Source organism: Manacus candei, unplaced genomic scaffold, assembly GCF_025592945.1.
Source record: "Manacus candei isolate 608988 ecotype Guabito, Panama unplaced genomic scaffold, ASM2559294v1 h1tg000071l, whole genome shotgun sequence".
Taxonomy (NCBI): Eukaryota; Metazoa; Chordata; class Aves; order Passeriformes; family Pipridae; genus Manacus; species Manacus candei.
The window spans coordinates 10,032,481-10,049,671 of NW_026138119.1; the positions used below are offsets into that span (position 1 = coordinate 10,032,481).

A 17,191-nucleotide genomic window follows, 5' to 3' on the forward strand; every position below is an offset into this window, starting at 1 on the left:
TGCTCTCCAGCTTGTGCTCAGTACACTTCAAAAGCCTCCCAAAGCAGTGCTGTATTTGCTAAATTCCAAGCACCATTCCTTCTTTACTACTAATGGTCACAAAGAAAAGACCACGGAAGCAGGGAGGGGAGTTATGGGGTTATGCTTCCCTAAATACCACAGCCCAGAACACAGCTCAGCAGAAGGACTTGCAGGAAAATTCCTGCTCCTGAAATGAGCCCTTGCTTTCATCTCCTGGGGAAGTGCCTCTGGCATGTGACTGTAATGCAGGAAGGCCAGAGCACAACTGATAAAAGAAAAATCCTCCTGTGAGACGTGCATGTGTCAGCTCTGCACGTGCCTGCAGAGCTGGGATTAGATCCGGCTCAGGAAGGAGGGAGAAACACACAGGGCACTCCAGATTAAAGCAGGAATGCAGGCTGTCCTCCCTGCTCAGGGCAGGGGCTGAGGAAAACACAATCAGTACAAAACCAGAGCCCCTGCACCAATATTTTTCCCACAGCCACATTTAACACATCAATAGGATGCTGACTGGCAGCATTAGAAAGAATAACCCCGACCCTGGGAACAGCCAGAGGGGACACTCGTTTTTCAGACTGAGGGAGCAGCAAGCCTGCAGCTCAACCCCTCCCAGAGCCCACTTCAGCTTCAGAAAGGGAGGGAAAATCCAGCTCAGGCATTCAGCCTCGACAGCACCCATCTCTCCTCCTAATTGACTCAGCAGGATGAAGGAGATCTCCTGAATGCTCTGAAGAGATGCTACTTCCTTTGGTTAGAAAAGGATTAAGGTCATGGTTGCTGCAGAGCTCTTCTGTGTCTCCTGCCAAAGCCCCCCTGGAGTGGACACACAGCTTCCTGCCCCTCCTTCCTGATGTAGTTACCTGGCAAAGAAGGTAGAAGAATAGAGGAATTGTTGAGGGGACTCTATTAAGCTTCACCAGAGCTCAACAAACCTGAATGGAGGAGCCCTCAGAAGCTTAAAACTCCTGAAGCAGAAAAGCTGTAAAAGCAGCTTTTCCCTCATATAACAGCTCTGAGTGCTGCCTGTTGTGAGCAGGGGTGGATCACCCAGGGCAGGGGGAAGTGCCCTGGGCTGGCACTGCTGAGGCACCTCAGCCCTGGTGTCTGTTTTGGGCCCATCTTGACAAGAGAGACATTGAGGAGCTGGGCAGGGGCTGGAGCAGCAGGAGGGGCTGAGGGAGCTGGGGGGGCTCAGCCTGGAGAAAAGGGGGGGACCTTCTGGCTCTGCAACTCCCTGACAGGAGAGGGAGCTGGGGGGGGAACAAGGGACAGGAGGAGAGGAAACGGCCTCCAGCTGTGCCAGGGAAGAGTCAGGTTGGATATCAGGGAAAATTTCTTCATTGTCCAGGCCTGGCACAGCTGCCCAGGGCAGTGGTGAAGTTCCCATCCCTAGAGGGATTCAAAAGATGTGTGGATGTGGCACTTGGGGCCATGGGTTAGTGGTGGCCTTGGCAGTGCTGGATTGGACTCGATCTTGGAGGTCTTTTTCAACCTTGACAATCCTATAATTCTAGCTATGAATATGTACATTTTAGAGATGTGCAAAACTGGTGTATTGGGCAACCACTGCCCCAGTTCTGCTTTGAAAACACCAGGAAAATTGAAGGTGACTGAGCTTCCAGCCCTTGGCATTGTCAGCACATCCCAAAAACCACCAGGTCAGGCTCATTGGCACTTCCCAGACCAGGATCCCAACACTGGAGCTGCTGACTGGGTCTGCAGGTCTCAGAGTGACAGGTACAGCTACAGCCACTCCAGAACCATCATCTGAGTAACAAACACCCTGTGGGGTGGTGGTTGGAGATGCTTCTCAGAGTCATTGTGCAGGTGCTGGATGAAGGAGAAGCTGGATATTATTTGTATGAAGGGCTATGGAGAGTGGTATCAGGAGAGGTGAGATAAGAAGAAACCTCGTCTTTATATAAGCAGCAGCATTTTTTGGTGTGTTCTGTAGCTGATCCTGCCACTGAGTGCCTCAGTAGCAAGTCTGCTACAAGTTGCACCTGGATTAGCTCCAACTGGCACCTTCAAACTTTGCAGCTGCATCAAGACATGCAAACATCACCTGGAAATCTAATCCTGGTTGTGTCTTCCCAATAGCACTATTTCCCAGGTTTCCTGACCATAAAACTTCCCAGCATCATAAATTTGCCAGAATAATTGCAGTGATTATCTGCCAGCCCCAAAGGAGAACAGAAACCAAGCCCTGCATTTCTGCTCCTGCAGAACCACACGTGCGCTTACAAGGAAGCTCCCAATCTTGACAACGTTAATTGATTAATTAACTAAGCACCATTTCTAAGCTAAATAGTGTGAACAATCCCACATTAATGGGTTCTCATCCTAACATCCATCTACCAGCAGGATCTTTCCCAGGAGCTGGGGAAAAGCTTTCTCCCTTCCACTGCCCACAGGTATTGATCCAGAGGCCTGAGTTCTTCCTGTCTTCCCCTCCATTAACAACAGCCTCATTCCATCCTCCCACTTAGCTTTGCCCTCACATTCCCACCATCTCCTTAAGCCAGAGCTAAGGAGCTCTCTCCCTTTGGCCTTGCCATGCTGTAGAGATCACACATTGACTCTGTGCCAGGCAGGCACGTTCAGCAGGAAAAGCATCTCCTATTTGTCACAATCCCAGTGAAACCACCTTCCTGCAACAAAATCCCAATACAATCTCCTTTTATGGCCTTGACCTTGTTTCTGCTTTATACACAAACCTTAGAACAAGCTTTAAACAAAGAGATTTGTGCCTGACACAGAAATAAACGAGCAAAAGTTGCTCAGTCCTTCCAGGTTTATCAGCCCAGGAGTGAAGGGATATTTAAGGCATTGGAGGGGAGAAAAAAAAAATCACAAAATGAAGTCAAACTACAGAAAATACACCAGGGTTTTTGTTTTCTGATCCCAGCTGCCAGTAGGATGCTCTGGGAGGAGCACAGGAGGAGGGAAGGGGGGTTGAATGACAAACTGCACCCACTTGGGGACGTCACACAAAATCCTCTCCCTTACTCTGAGCCAAGAAAGGATTCAGTTATCTGCAAAGAAAGATAATTTCTTTGGAAAACAAACATATCCTCCTTTCCCCACCCCTTTGAGACTTATTTATGAAAAGCCTCACAAGAACCCATTTTGAGCACAGTGTCTGGAAGCTGCAGAAATAAGACCAAAGCACTTCAGGGAATGTAACTGTGAATTTACTTAGAACTTCTCCAACCTCCTGTTTCTTAGCAGGAAAGCTCACTGCCCAGGCAGGGTTGGACAGAGAGTCCCCAAAATCACAGCAGTGCAAGAACCACTGTCCTGAAAGCTTATGGGCTTGCCAACAGAGCATTACAATTGCTCTATGGAAAGTGTTCCCTCCAACAGGGAACACAGCACATGTTTTTTCAGCTGATAAAAAATGAAGTGCAAAACCAGCAACAAGAGCTGACCCACAACTCCACCACCTTGTTTTTAATTTCATCTGTTTATCCAAGTGCTGCTGTGAATAAATGAGTTTGGTGGGTTGAAGACTGGAGATCAGGGCAGGAGAGTCCAAATAAACCACTTGCAATTAATTTTTAGGGTTTTTTTTTAAAGCCATAACTTTGAAGGAGATGACTCCCAAGCTCCTGCTGCTTGCAGGGTTTAATAGAAGCCATAATAACCTTCAACCTCTGTGGCAGGTGGGAGCAAATGAGCAATTACACACGTGCTGCAGCTGGGAAGAAGAAAAAGCAGATCATGAAGCATTAGGTGGGTGCCAGGCCATCTGAACATGGCTTTTCTGGGCATGTGATGACCCAACTCACTGAGCAATCAGCACTGAGGGCTGGCAGCAGCCACACACTCGCTCTGCCTTCAGCACAGCTCACGTGGGGGAGAACAAACACGGCTGCGAAACACGAGTGACGCACCCCGAGCTCCCGGCACACGGGATGGTTCATCCCTCCAGGAATCAAAGCAGAGCCTCTCAGGAGCAATTAGGCTGCAGCCTCTTGCACCATCTGCAAACACAGAGCCTGAAGCCCTCCCAGGAGCTCCCAGCCGTGTCTCAGGAGGCTTTTGCTCAATAGCAGCAAATGCTCAGAACTCACTGATTTATTTTTAGGGGTTGGTTTTTGTTTGTTCGAACAATGTACTCTAGGGCTGACCTGGATAAGATTCAAAGTAGGTGTCCAAACATAAGTTATCATTCAGATTAGGTATCCAAGCATCCAGTTATCATGATTTTTTCCGAGGAAGATCCCACCTTTGTTACCTTTCTCCTTCAGCCTCTACAAAACAGCAGCAAAACACCAAGTCAAAGGTGTAATTTCATCTTGGGGATAAAGAGTTTTGATGCTTCTCTCCTATTTTACCTTCTGAATATTGCCCTGAAATCTGCTTTTTGAAAGACATGGGGAACCCAGGAGCCTGAGTGCATGGCTGACTCTGGAATTCAGCTTTCCACCTGCTTTATCTGCACGTGGCAGTGGATGCTCCACTGGTGACAGGAGCGCAGACACGCCGGGCACAGGCCACTTCTCCAAGCACCTACAGCAGTAATTACAGGCTCTGAAGCCACCAGACTGAGCTTCAAAAAGGGATGTCACACAGAAAAATTCCACTCCACTGTGCACTGAGACACAGATACTTATCTGCACACACAAAAACCATAACAGAGGTCACCAAATAGCTCCCCCTGCTCAGAAATGCTCTCAGCCCAGCACAGGCTGCACATGATGGAGAGGGAGGGCTGGAGGCTGCAAAGGCCACGAGGATTAACCTCAGAGCTGCCAACTTTCTGCCTTTCCCAAGTCAAGAGACAAGATTGGCCTGGTGTACAAAGGGATTACTTTGAAGAATGGGAATTGGAGGAAGGATATTTCAAGTATTCAGGGGTGTTTTTTTCCATGACACAAAGCAGATTCAGCCCCTTTTGTGTCATTTTGATACTTCCCTACTGCAGAAATCCTGCTTCATCAGCTGTTACTGGGCATTGACAGGCTGCAGATGCTGCACAGCAAGCTTTATTTTTCCATTTAAAATAAAGGAAGAAGCATTTTTCAAGTTCTTTTCATATTTCGGTTTCATTTCCTGGAACTTTACAGCACTATGGGGATGAGGAATGGGATCCTTTTAGCAGCACATATTCAAGACCTGTCTTTCTACAGAAGAGGAAAGCAGAGCCTTGATGTGCCAGTTCAGTACCTTGAGCAAGCACTTGGAAATGGAACAGGAATTTCATGGATGCTGCCTGACTGCACCAGGGGGAGAGAACAAAAAGACAGGAACTGCAAAAATCCTCACCCTTATCTCACGAAGGTAGGAACTGGGGAATGGTGTGAACTGAGTGCAGGAGGCCCCAATCTGAGCCAGACTGGCTCCATCCAGGACTGCCAGACACAGGCTGGAGACAGGGATCAGGGATCAGGGATCTGGGCTGAGCCCAAGCAGAGCCCAGCACCCCATACAACCTCCCCCAGGACAGGGCTGGACCCACAGCAGCTCTGCCAGGTCACACATCCCCACATCCAGCCAGTGACCCTCCCACAAGACCAGGAATGCAAACACACACCTCCCAGTCCACCAGGACAGACCCAGGAACCTGCTGGTTCCCACCAGAGCCCTCTCTCTGCAGGATGGGAGGAGACACCAGAGCTGGCACTGCCCAGAGCCAGCTGGGGAGTGCAGGGTTTGCTTGTGGGGGGTTCCTCCTGCCCAGAACAGGCTAAAATATCCTAAAATCTCAGCAGCCCTTGCAAAAACCTTGGCCATGTCTTGGCAGTGCACCCAGACAGCACAAACAGGGTTACCAGCAGCCTGGACACTCCTCTGCATGCTGGGATAAACAATTAACTCCACCAGATTAACTGGGTGGCAGGTTTCAAGCAAATTCCCCAGACACATCCCACCCATGAGATGGAACCATAAATCCATTTACATTTGGAGATAACAATACCCTCTTAAAACCCCAAACAATTCCTCCTGGTAGTGGTTTATCCTTCTCTTCCACCCAAGTGCTTCAGAGCAACCTCTAAAGGGTGACCTTCCCAGCTGCCAAACACTTTGGTTTACACAAGGAGGATACAGTTATGAAAGTTTGAGCCATTTCCTCAAGCCCATGTGACATCAGGAGCTGAATGTCAGTGATGTTAAATCCTGCCTGCCCCTTCCTCTCTCCAGGGATTTAACCCTCCACAGCTGCCAGTGACTTGTGGCACCCTGAGTACCTCAGAGAGGCTGGTGTTGCTCTTCCAGAACTCTCCTAGCCAAGGTCAGAATGAAGAACAATGGTTTTAGCAAGGATTTTGCTTCATAATTTACTTCAGAACAAGCGTTTTCTCAGACTGTGTTTTTTGAACACTTAAAAAAAGCAATAATTTTTACCCATTTCAAGCTTTCAGCCCTCTGTTCACCCTGAGTTTTAAGCACTGTGAGACAAATAAAACAAATAGCTGTACCCCATTATGAACCACTGAAAAAAACCTTGCAATCAATAATCAATTTGGAAACATGGTGCAGTCCTGAAGCTCACTGCATGATCTGGAATGATTTCAAAGCCAAGTGCATTTCTGTTGACACATGGGGATACCTCTGGTACTTGGCAGAAGCAGTTGGCAAACTGCATTTTTTTGGTAATAATTCCTTTGAGAGAGGGCTTGAAAGCAAAGACTGAGAAAGGAAATAAAGAGCAGGTGTAAAGAAGACAAGCAGGAATGAGAGTGGAGCAAAAAGGGGGCAAAGAAACTGGGAAATCTTAGAGCTTGGATGTGTTAGAAAGGGAAAAAGAGAATGACAGACACAGACAGGTGGGAAAAGAAAAAAGGGAAATAGGTTGTATATGGTCTAGATAGGAATGGAAGTGTGGAGAAACATTATTTATATATATCCCTCACACCCTGGGGTGCCCCTGCTCAGACTCAGTCCAAGTTTTGAACCCAGCAAAGGAGCTGAAAAACATTTACTGTGTTCCAGTATGTGAGGAACATCAAGAGGCCAGGAAATCCCCATGGGCTTTTCTTTCATCCCTTCTGTAATCTCTATCTTGAGTATGTTTAGGATCCCCAGAGGGAATGACACTGCTCTGTTCTTCCTGGCAGCGTTTTCCAAGGCTGCCCCTGGAGGTACCTTCTGAATTTAGGCAGCAGGTTCCTGCCCTCTCTCCTCACCCTCTCCTACCAGCACGTTGTGTGGGTGCTTGTGGTCATGTTTAAAGGTTTAAAAAAGCAACTCCCCTCATGTTTCCAGGTCTAACCCTGTATTTGAGGTTCAGTAATTGATCTTATGGAACCCACCATCTCCACTGCAAGTTCTGCAGCTCTGCAGTGGCAGTTTTAAGACGACGTCCACGCACACACTTCTCCCACTGACAGGGTAAAAAGCCTCCTGTCATTAGTTACCTGTCACAGTTAAGGAATAAAAATTAATCTTCCTTAACTGCTGGAACTGAATCTGAAGCACCTGCACCATAAAACTTCACTCAGTCTCCCCAGGAGATTCTGTTATTGCCCGAGACTGAACGCCAGGGTTTCATAACCAGGACCCTGTTCTCGCCTGCTACAGCCTGGAAAGTGAGTTGTCTGAACCATGGGAGCAAACTGGCCACCCCAAGGACAGCACTTTGTCATTGGAGCAGAGTTTCCACCTCAAATTTCAGCTTTTTATTCCTCAGGTGATGCATCACACGCTGAAAGCTGGGCTATGAGATGTCAACCCCACCACTGCACCACCAGCCAGCTCCCTGCACCCCAGGGGGGCCAAACCTTAGTCCTGACCCAGGAGTTGGCACTTATCAGGCCCTAGAAGACCCTCTAAGCTTAGACATTTTCTGTGCAGTCCTCCCTATTTTCTTTCCCTGTGCTTCTCTCTGCTTCTGTGGATCACGGAGCAAAAGATGACAGTCCAGAAGGGATTTGAGCTCCCAGAGCTCCTCTGGAAACCAGACCTTCCCATGCTGCCATTTGACCTTGTTCTTTGTAGAACTAAAAACAGCCCCCAAAAGCAGAGGTGTTATTTCTACCATGCCTTCCTTGCAGCACATTGCCCCAGTAAATCCCACTGCTCCATTACCATGTTATGCTGCCGAGTATTTAAATGTTCATTAATTTTGGCAGCTTGTCAATTTTTCCTTAACAAATTCAAGCAAGGGAAAGAACACAGTGACTTCGTGGCTTCTCTCAGGAAAAAAGCTGATGAGAATTTCATATGAAGTGAAAGAGGAGTTTCTGTTGCCTGCAGTGACCTTCCCACCAAACACTGAAGACCTGCCCTGTGCAGTGCAGAAGTGAAAGTTTCTCAGAGTTAAGATGGCAAAATCCAATTAATTAGGAAGCACTGAGCAGCAACGTGACAGGATAACCACCAAACCCTCAGCTGTTCAATTATCATGAGAAAAGGACACAATTAAGAAAGAGCTGTCCCCAGCCAGGGTGGGACCACAAGGGCTTTGTGTGTTTTAAGGCTCCTCTCCAAGTTAAAATAACAAACCAAACAGAAAAACAAATCGACCCCCAAAACTTACAAGCATCTTTATTGATCTTTTCTGACTCCTCACATGAGCATACTGCAAATTCAGCTTCTGCATCGTGCCAGCTCTGATACCACTTAATTGCTGGGGGTGTAATTAAAACGCTGCGTCACCAGCCATGAACAGCAGCAACACGTCCCTGTGCCTGCTAAAGGCAGCCAGGAGCTCCCCAGACAACCTGCAAAGACTCTAGAGAAGTGATATAATATCTCTCAGCACGGCACTTACGTGCTTTAAAGTGTTTTACATGGGTAGAGCAGGTCATCAATCCCCAAACTCAATTCCTTTTTTAGCAAGATGGAGCAGGGAAGCACCACAGGGTTTGTTCACGTGCAGGAGCTCCTCACCCCCCAGCCACACCTGCATGCTCAAAGCATCAACACTCAGAAAAGGAATATGAGCTTCTAAAGTTCTCAAAATGCCTGTTTAAAATTTTTCCTCAGGTTATGTTGGGAGCTTTCCACCAATTCCTTTCCACCAAGATTGCTCAGGGACACAAAGGGCACAGCTGGGAAACCTCCCAACGTGCTGCCACGCTTGACCCAGCCTTCAAAAACGTTCCTGGTACCTCACTGGGAGATGTGCATGTGTATCCACCACGCCCTGAGGTGGCTGTGGGCATGTTCTACCTGGTCCTTGCTACACCCACCACGTAGGACAGTCTGATCTGGCATCCCTTGGTCCCTTCCAGGCACAGAGGGCAGTTCCTCCCAACTTGGCTACGCCAGGGATTGCTCAGAAGCTGCAAGGCTTTGTCCCTGTGCAGACACAGGACAACCAAATCCTCTCTTTGTGCCTTCTGGAAGAACAGATCAGGGTCTGGTGGCAGAGAAGACGAGACTGATAAGCAGTTGCCTGAACGAGCTGGAGCTGCAGCCAAACATCACAGATACAGCAACAGAAAAGCCCCCATGGTTTATTCCCTGTGCAGTCAGGGGGCTTGGAGCAAACACAGAGTGCAGAGGGCAAATGTGGTCTCCTGAGAGCAGAACAACTGAGATCTGCAGATCTCTTCCAGCCTTTTCATCACTGGGTAAAGCCATTGAAAGGGAAGATAAAGCCAGGCTTTAAGGAGCTCAGAGACCCAAGTCAGGCCCAGCAGCAGCCTGGAAATGAGGTGGTAGCTGGACCTTCTCTAAAAGCCTGGAGTGTGAGCACCCTGCACATGGCACAGGCTGCAGGAGCACAGACAGACAGACAGACAGACAGACAGACAAGGCAACAAGAGCACCCATCAGACAGAGAGATCTCCATACCAGAGATCTCCACAGCTTCTCCTACAATGCTGCTTTTATCCTCCCTTTTCAGAGGGCCAGAGCTGGAAACAAAAGAACAAAGTGCAGAAAGAGCAAGTTGCTGAACCAGGCCAACTGCCCAAAATGAAAAGGTCTGAGCCACATCCGTAGTGTCAGCAAGAAAGCTGTGTGGAAAAAACCCAACTGCTTGACATATCGAGTGCTGAGGTGAGATAATGAGCTTGAGGAGAAAGCTAAAGGGGAAAAAGGAGAAATGAAAAGATGCCCTGATGAAATTATTTACAAATATCCGTCAACAGCAGCTCCTCAGGGAAGGTTTAAATGCTCTGCCTGAAGGAAGGGAAGGGAAGGCATAGCAGGTATGGGCTGGTAAAGGGCTCTGGCAGCACTTTTATTCCTTCCCAGCATGAACATCTGACTGTTAGTGGAGACAGCACACCCAAAAAAGAGAAGTAATTCCTTATCCCAACAGCCCTTTCCTTCTCAATAAGCACATCTCATGCACACCATGGACTTGTATCATGTGCTTTACTACAAATACCCAACCTGGGGCAGCTCCAATGCTTTGGATTTTCCCATTATGCCTACATGGAATAGGCACCACATTCATTCCTGGAATAGTGGCATTATCAACAACAAAGCTTGTGATCCCAGTTTTGTTGAAGTCAGGCACAGGGTGGGATTGCTGGGTGTCCTGTGCAGGGCCATGATCCTTGTGGGTCCCCCTCAGCTCAGGACATTCTGTGGTTCTGTGACAGCACAACCCAATATTTTTACTCCCCAAAGCCCGAGGGATTCCCAGATACTTCTGTACTAATTATTTACTTCCTATAAATTTTAGTTTTCAAACAGCTTTGCTCAGACAACCACAGCAAAGCAAAGTGGGCTGTATGTGGGAGGGCTAAAGGTCAGGACAATTATTTATGGGAGGGTTTATGCCTTTGTTGCAGGGCTTGATGTGTCATTATTCTTGCAACTACTTTTCAAAGGTATTATTTTCCTAAACACAAATCCCCTTTCCTTCTCTCAAGCTCCACAATGTTTCTAACTGAAATTAAGTTAGTGCTTCACAAAAGCAAAACACTGTAATTTTTGAACTGTATCACTTCAAGTTGTTTTATTTTTATGCTCACAAGAGAAAGAAAACCTTTAGTTCCTCTGAGCCTTTTGTCATGACAAACCACAATGATAATTACTGGGAAGCTGCTGTTGGTAAAACCTCCCAATCCAACTGTCACTGGGAAGCCAGACAAACATTCCCAAAATAACAACTAAATAATTGAGATTACTGGAGTCCCAGAACACAATCCCTTGAACAAATACCCACCAGCCAGCCCCTGTCAGGATTTCCTCTCTCTGGTTGTGTGACCAGCATGATTCATGCTCTGAGAACAAGGTGGGAGGTTACTTCATATAATTATTATCCAAAGGCCACACTGACTATGAACAGTCTGTGCAGCGACCCATGAAGATGGTTTTAGTTAGAACAGGCTTTAATCACAGGATGATTTTAAGTACCTGGTGCCTAATCTCTTGAAGTTCTCTTGTTAATAGAAATGGGGAAACTAAGAACTCACTTTGCCCTTCCAAAGGCAAATTTTACAGAGTTCAGAGTAATTTTGTCCCTTCCCCACTATTCTCACTTTAAAAACAATCTTTTAAGAAAACCAGGTCTTTTATCTAACCACAATTTAGATGATGATTCAATGACAAAACCAGCATTCTGTGCCTTTGCATGGAAAACACAATGCTCACACCAGCTATGTGTCAGCCTGAACCCCCTGAACAAGCACTTTAAGGCCACAGAGCTTCAGAGAAAGAAGAAATATCTTATTTATCCACTCTGCCATTTAATCCTCTCCAAGTCCTTCATATTGCACAGATGCAGAAATGAGCAGATTAATGGCACAGGTCACGTTGCTGAAGGGGTGATGTGCAACCAGAGCCCCCAAAGCCAACACAGCAGCAGCTCTGCAGAGAAGGACAACACAGGACCAATACAGGCTCAGTGATCCTGCTCTTCCTTACCTGGGATCCTGCACACCCACAGGTGGGAGCTTGTAAATTAAGTAATAGAACAAAAGAAATAAATAGTCTGGCAAAAATTACAGCTGTGTTTACAGAAGGGAGGAAGGAAGGGAACGGGCACAGTGTGCTGCCAGCAGTACAGGAGTGCACGTATTTAGCTTGACACAGGCTTGGGTAGAGGCAGAGATACCAGCTGGTAACAAAGAACAAGCCACAAGTGCCTTGTATCAGTTGATGAGAAGCCTCCTGAGAAGCTCAGATTAAACAGAGGCTCCCCTCCTCTGCTCTGCTTTGTGTCTCCACAGGGTAGAGCCTGTCTCGGAAATGAAATCCTGAAATCAGCTCAGGTGAGGCACTCAAAGGGAGCAGGATGAAGGCACCTGTGCAGGCACCCAAGGAACCAGCCAAACAGTGGCTGTCTCAGCACCAAGTGACTAATCAGGACAAGCTGCCACAAAGGAGCTCCAACCTGCACTGCAGTGAACGTTCCCCCAGAGCACGTGCTGGCCCAAAGACAGAAACGTGATATTTCCATGGGCTTAAACAGACAGACTGTGTGCAAGTTATGGATTTTATTTTTTAGAGCTGTATTTCAAAGCACTGTTTTAAAGCAGGGCTTCAAGAACACAGTGATGGAGACAACGAAGGCGGCACTCGCTTTAGACAAAGGGCGGCTCAATTCTGTCTCGACATTAAACTCTCAAAGTAAAAAGAGATTCCAAAGAAAAATGCCAGTAATAATTTATTTCTAAAGCTCACTGGGGATTCAGGTGGAATTCTAACAGAGTGTTCAGCACACACCTTGTCCTTGTGTCTGCAAAAATACACTCTTTCTGCAAGGTAAGGCTGTCAAAGTGTGGGTACCTGGGGGCTTGGGGGATTGTACAGACGAGAACATTCTCCATTAGAGGAAATAATTCCTCTTACTGCTCCAACTTTGAAGAGCTTTGGGGGCCTTTGAAATGTTGTGAGCCATTTTCTAATATAAGAATCCATAGAGGAAAAAATCCACAGTGTAGGCCAACAGAAAGAAGCATCATGTTCAGTGCTCTGGTCACCTCCTGGTATTAAACCCAACTTATGAGAGGTCTCAGGAGGTCACAAACACTCGTGTTCCTTCTGCAGAAATTGAGCACAAAACCCCCCAGCACATTAAGTTTCACCCCCAAACGTTGTTTGCAGAACAGAATGTTCCAGGATGCCTGTTATCCTGCGGGATCTGTCACAGCCCCGTGGCCCTGGAGCGCTCAGATCCGGGAGCAATGCACCAGCACCGACTGGGCTGGGCTGGAAGGGACCTTAAAGACCACCCAGTTCCACCCCCCTACCATGGGCAGGGACATCTTCCACTAGACCAAGCTGCTCCAAGCCCCATCCAGCCCAAGTAAGTCACCTACCTGGCCCCTCCACCCCCCAGCACCAGCGCTATGGCGTTCCCGGTCAGGACACGGGCCAGGCGGGAGAAGTCGGAGTGACGGTCCGGTGGCTTCTGGAACACCCGTTCATACATCTCTATCTGCAGAGGAGAGGCACAGGAGAGTCAGCCAACAGCATCCTGGTGAAAGATGCTACAAAGATGAGGGGACTGGAGCACCTCTCTTGAGAGGGAAAGCTGAGGGAGCTGGGGCTGTTCAGCCTCGGGAAGAGAAGACTGAGAGGGAACCTCATCCATGTCCATCAGTGCCAGCAGGGAGGGGGCAGAGATGGACCAAGCTCTGCTTGGGGGGGCTCACCAATGGCACAAGAGGAACAGGCAGGAACTGATGCCCAGGAAGTTCCACCTGAACATGAGGAAGAACTTCTTTGCTGTGCAGGGACCAGAGAGGGTGTGGAGTCTCCTCACTGGGGATATTCCAGAACTATCTGGACACAATCCTGGGTGACTGCTCCAGGGGACCCTGCTTGAGCAGGGAGGTGGCACTGGATGACCCACTGTGGTCCCTTCCAGCCTGAACCTGTATATGATTCTGTTCCAAGTGGGTATCTGTTCTTCAAAGGAACAGAGGGCCAGTGAACTACCCAAACAGTTCCAGAGATCAAGTGCCTCTCTCAGCCTTCCATAGCTGCTGGGAGAATTTCATGGTATTTCCTTTGGAGCTGTTTCTTTCTTGACAAAGATCTGAAGCTCCTGAGAAGCACCCCAGGCTACCTCTGCCTTATTTTTGGCATGGCTTTGGCAAGCACAGGGATCCTCCCAACAAAAAGGAATCTTTGGCACATACATACCCTTCAAAGTGACTCTGAGACAGTATTTACTGTCTTCAGGATATCAGAAATCCAAGTATGCATCCTTAAAGAAAACATGGGCCCCTTATCCCTGTTTCCTTTATCAAATTGAGGTCAAATAGATCTAAAGAGAACTCTGTCTGTGTAAGAGCCCATTGCACATCAGAACACCATGGAGTATCATTATCCCAGATCCCTTTGGATACATGGATTACAGGTAAAGTGAGGGACAGCAAGGGACTACATCAGGAATCTCTTACCAGCTTGGGCAGACTCCTTTTGGAGAAGACTCTGCGTGGGCAGTGGAGGTGGAGATGAGCAGAACACCAGCTCCGCATGTTGAGCCATTCCACAGTTCGGGAAGGGAGGGGCCCATCCTCCTTATGGAGCAGGATGAGCTGCTTCTGGGCTCTCACTGCAGTGTTCTCCAGCATCCTCTCCAGCTACAGCAGGTTAGGGACACCAGAGGAATGGGGGTCAGGTACTGCCTGCTCCAGTATCAGTGTAACAGGTATGAGACACACACACCCCCCTCATCCTGATTCCCACCTGAACCCACAGAGAACTCTGCACAGCAAGAACCCCCAAACATGATGGATTCAGACAATTGATTTGTCTGATTTTAGACTTCTGGCACACAAAGATTCAAACCTAAATGCTTTTGACCCAAAGCAGGCCATGAAATGCACATGCAGACACACCCTCTCCATGCAACACGAGATGTTCCCAAGCCATACTCAAGCCTACAAATGTTCAGCGTGTTTTCTTTTTTCCCTTCCCATCAGTTCACTTTTTTCTCCTTGTATTTCTGATTTTGACTTGTTTTCTTGTTGGTTTAGGCAACTGCTGGCAGCTGCTGTGCCTGTGCTCCCTGCCTCCCACACCCAGGCACAGAGAACCAGCACAGAGAGACACAAAGGCTGCATGTGGGACCTGTCCAGGTTCTTTGGAGTCAGACTCAGCACTTCACAGTCCTAAAAAAAAAACCCCACTTGGGATCTTATTTTTAAATTTCTTGTAGAATTTATGTGCCTGGTCAAACTTAGGTAATAAAACATAAAAATAATAAAAATAGATAGTAAAGGAAAAAAAATTACAGCTTACAAGCTGTAATAAAATAGATTAAATTATTCATACACTGCAATTTAGATCTACTTTTTCCTAGGCACACACCATGAATTTCATCCAGGCAGAAAAGAATTTCTCTCTCTCTGTGTGGAGACTCTGTGAAGAAATTCTGGGCAGAAACTCAAAGGTTCAAAGCAATTTACTTTTGATTTACCATTGGCCAAAATGACTCTTTAGAGGAAAAGAACTTTGCTGGAAACACTCCTCCATAAAACTTGACCTTTCAGGGGGTTCTCATGCAATTCTTTTCCCATTTCTAGCACGCATTTCCCAGGAATATTTCATTATTTACGCTTCGCTGGGCATTAAACCCGGGAAAACTCCGGGGTGTGGAACGACACCCTTTGAGCTGGGCTGCCAGAGGTGCAAAGAGGGGTGTTCCCAACCTCTCCCACGGTGGGCTCCTGGTCCCCCAGCCCCACGATGAGGATGCAGTCGGCCTGGCGGATGCAGCGCTGGGTCCAGGGGGTCAGAGAGCTGTCGGCCTGGTACAGCACGATGCGGTGGATGTCCTCCTGCTGGCCCAGCCAGCTGGTCAGCCTGTACTCATGGATGCTGGGACAGAGTGGGAAAACAAAGTGGGGTTATGTCACAGCTCCCAAGAGAAAAGACAGGAATCTGACGTGTCACCAACCCCGGCAGAGCTCAAGGAATGTTTGGTTGATACCTTCAGGCAGCCCAGGGAGCGGCTGGAGCTGTGCCAGGGCAGGGTCAGGTGGGATCTCAGGAAAAGGTTCTTCCCCCAGAGGGTGGTTGGCACTGACCAGGCTCCCCAGGGCAGTGGGCACAGCCCCAAGGCTGCCAGAGCTCCAGGAGGGTTTGGATGATCCTCTGGGGCACAGGGTGTGACCCTTGGGGATGGGCCTGTGCAGGGCTGAGAGTTGGACTCGATGACCCTTGTGAGTCCCTTCCAACTCAGTATATTCTGGGATTCTGTGAAAATCTGAAGGGCAGAGACCTGCCCTATTGCTCAGCCAGTCTAAGAACCTTATCTGCTCCCATCTCCAGGCTCATGCTTGCTCTGTTTCTCCAGTATTTATACTATTACACACATACAGCAAGGAAGGAGGATGCAGTGATGCCTCACTTCACTAAAGCTTCCATGGCATCCCTAAGAATGAGCACACAGTGACCACTTGGAGCAATTCAGCTTTTCCAGTCTCACAAGTGATAAACTGACTATGGAAAAAAACCCGCACGTTTGAAACAAATACTTTTCAAACACTGTTCATAGAATCATAGAATATCCTGAACTGGAAGGGATCCACAGGGATCATCCAGTCCAACTCCTGGCCCTGCACAGGACACCCCAACAATCCCACCCTGTCCCTCAGAGCATTGTCCAAACCCTCCTGGAGCTCTGGCAGCCTTGGGGCTGTGCCCACTGCCCTGGGGAGCCTGGGCAGTGCCCAACCAGCTTCTGGGGGAAGAACCTTTTGCTGAGATCCAACCTGACCCTGCCCTGACACAGCTCCAGCCATAGTCTCCAACACTTGGATGAGAAAGCCCTGTGTGTGCCAGAACAGAGGGTTTTATTCCCAAACTCTCTATATTCATGAGCAGTACAAAGTCTCTCTGCACTTTCCCCCAGTAACAAGGAGGGCAGGTACCTGTCGAGGGCAGCAGAACCCAGTCTCTGTTTGATGTTGTCACTGGTGAGCAGCAGGGCAGGACCTGCAGGAACAAGGAATTTCATCTGTGAACATTTGTCATTGAGCTCCTGACAAACTGTGGAGAACACTGCCCAGAGAAGCTGTGGCTGCCCCATCCCTGGGAGTGTCCAAGGCCAGGTTGGACGGGGCTTGGAGCAACCTGGGCTAGTGGAAGGTGTCCCTGCCCATGGCAGGGGGAAGAAGGAGATGAACTTTAAGGTCTCTTTCAACCCAAACCAGTCTATGGTTCCATGAAGCTGCTTTGAAGATGGTGATGGCTCAGTGCATTGATCAGGGCTGTTGTAGAAGAAAGCTGGCACAAAGCCTTCACAAAAATTTTCACACTTATCTACAAATACATCTTCCCATTCTCCATATTCCCAGAGCTC

At 48.2% G+C, this 17,191-nt stretch overlaps 1 protein-coding gene across 2 annotated transcripts in view; it reads right to left on the minus strand.

Annotated features, from left to right (window-relative positions):
- The window catches only part of PNPLA7 (patatin like phospholipase domain containing 7), a 133,189-nt gene that overhangs the window by 38,083 nt on the left and 77,915 nt on the right, over positions 1 to 17,191 (minus strand). For both annotated transcript variants that reach the window (XM_051807885.1, XM_051807883.1), the window contains exons 23-26: positions 16,761 to 16,824; positions 15,537 to 15,705; positions 14,283 to 14,465; positions 13,194 to 13,312 (exon numbers count right to left, since the gene is read on the minus strand). In XM_051807885.1, the coding sequence (XP_051663845.1) occupies positions 13,194 to 13,312; positions 14,283 to 14,465; positions 15,537 to 15,705; positions 16,761 to 16,824 (535 nt within the window). The remainder of the gene's footprint in view (positions 1 to 13,193; positions 13,313 to 14,282; positions 14,466 to 15,536; positions 15,706 to 16,760; positions 16,825 to 17,191) is intronic.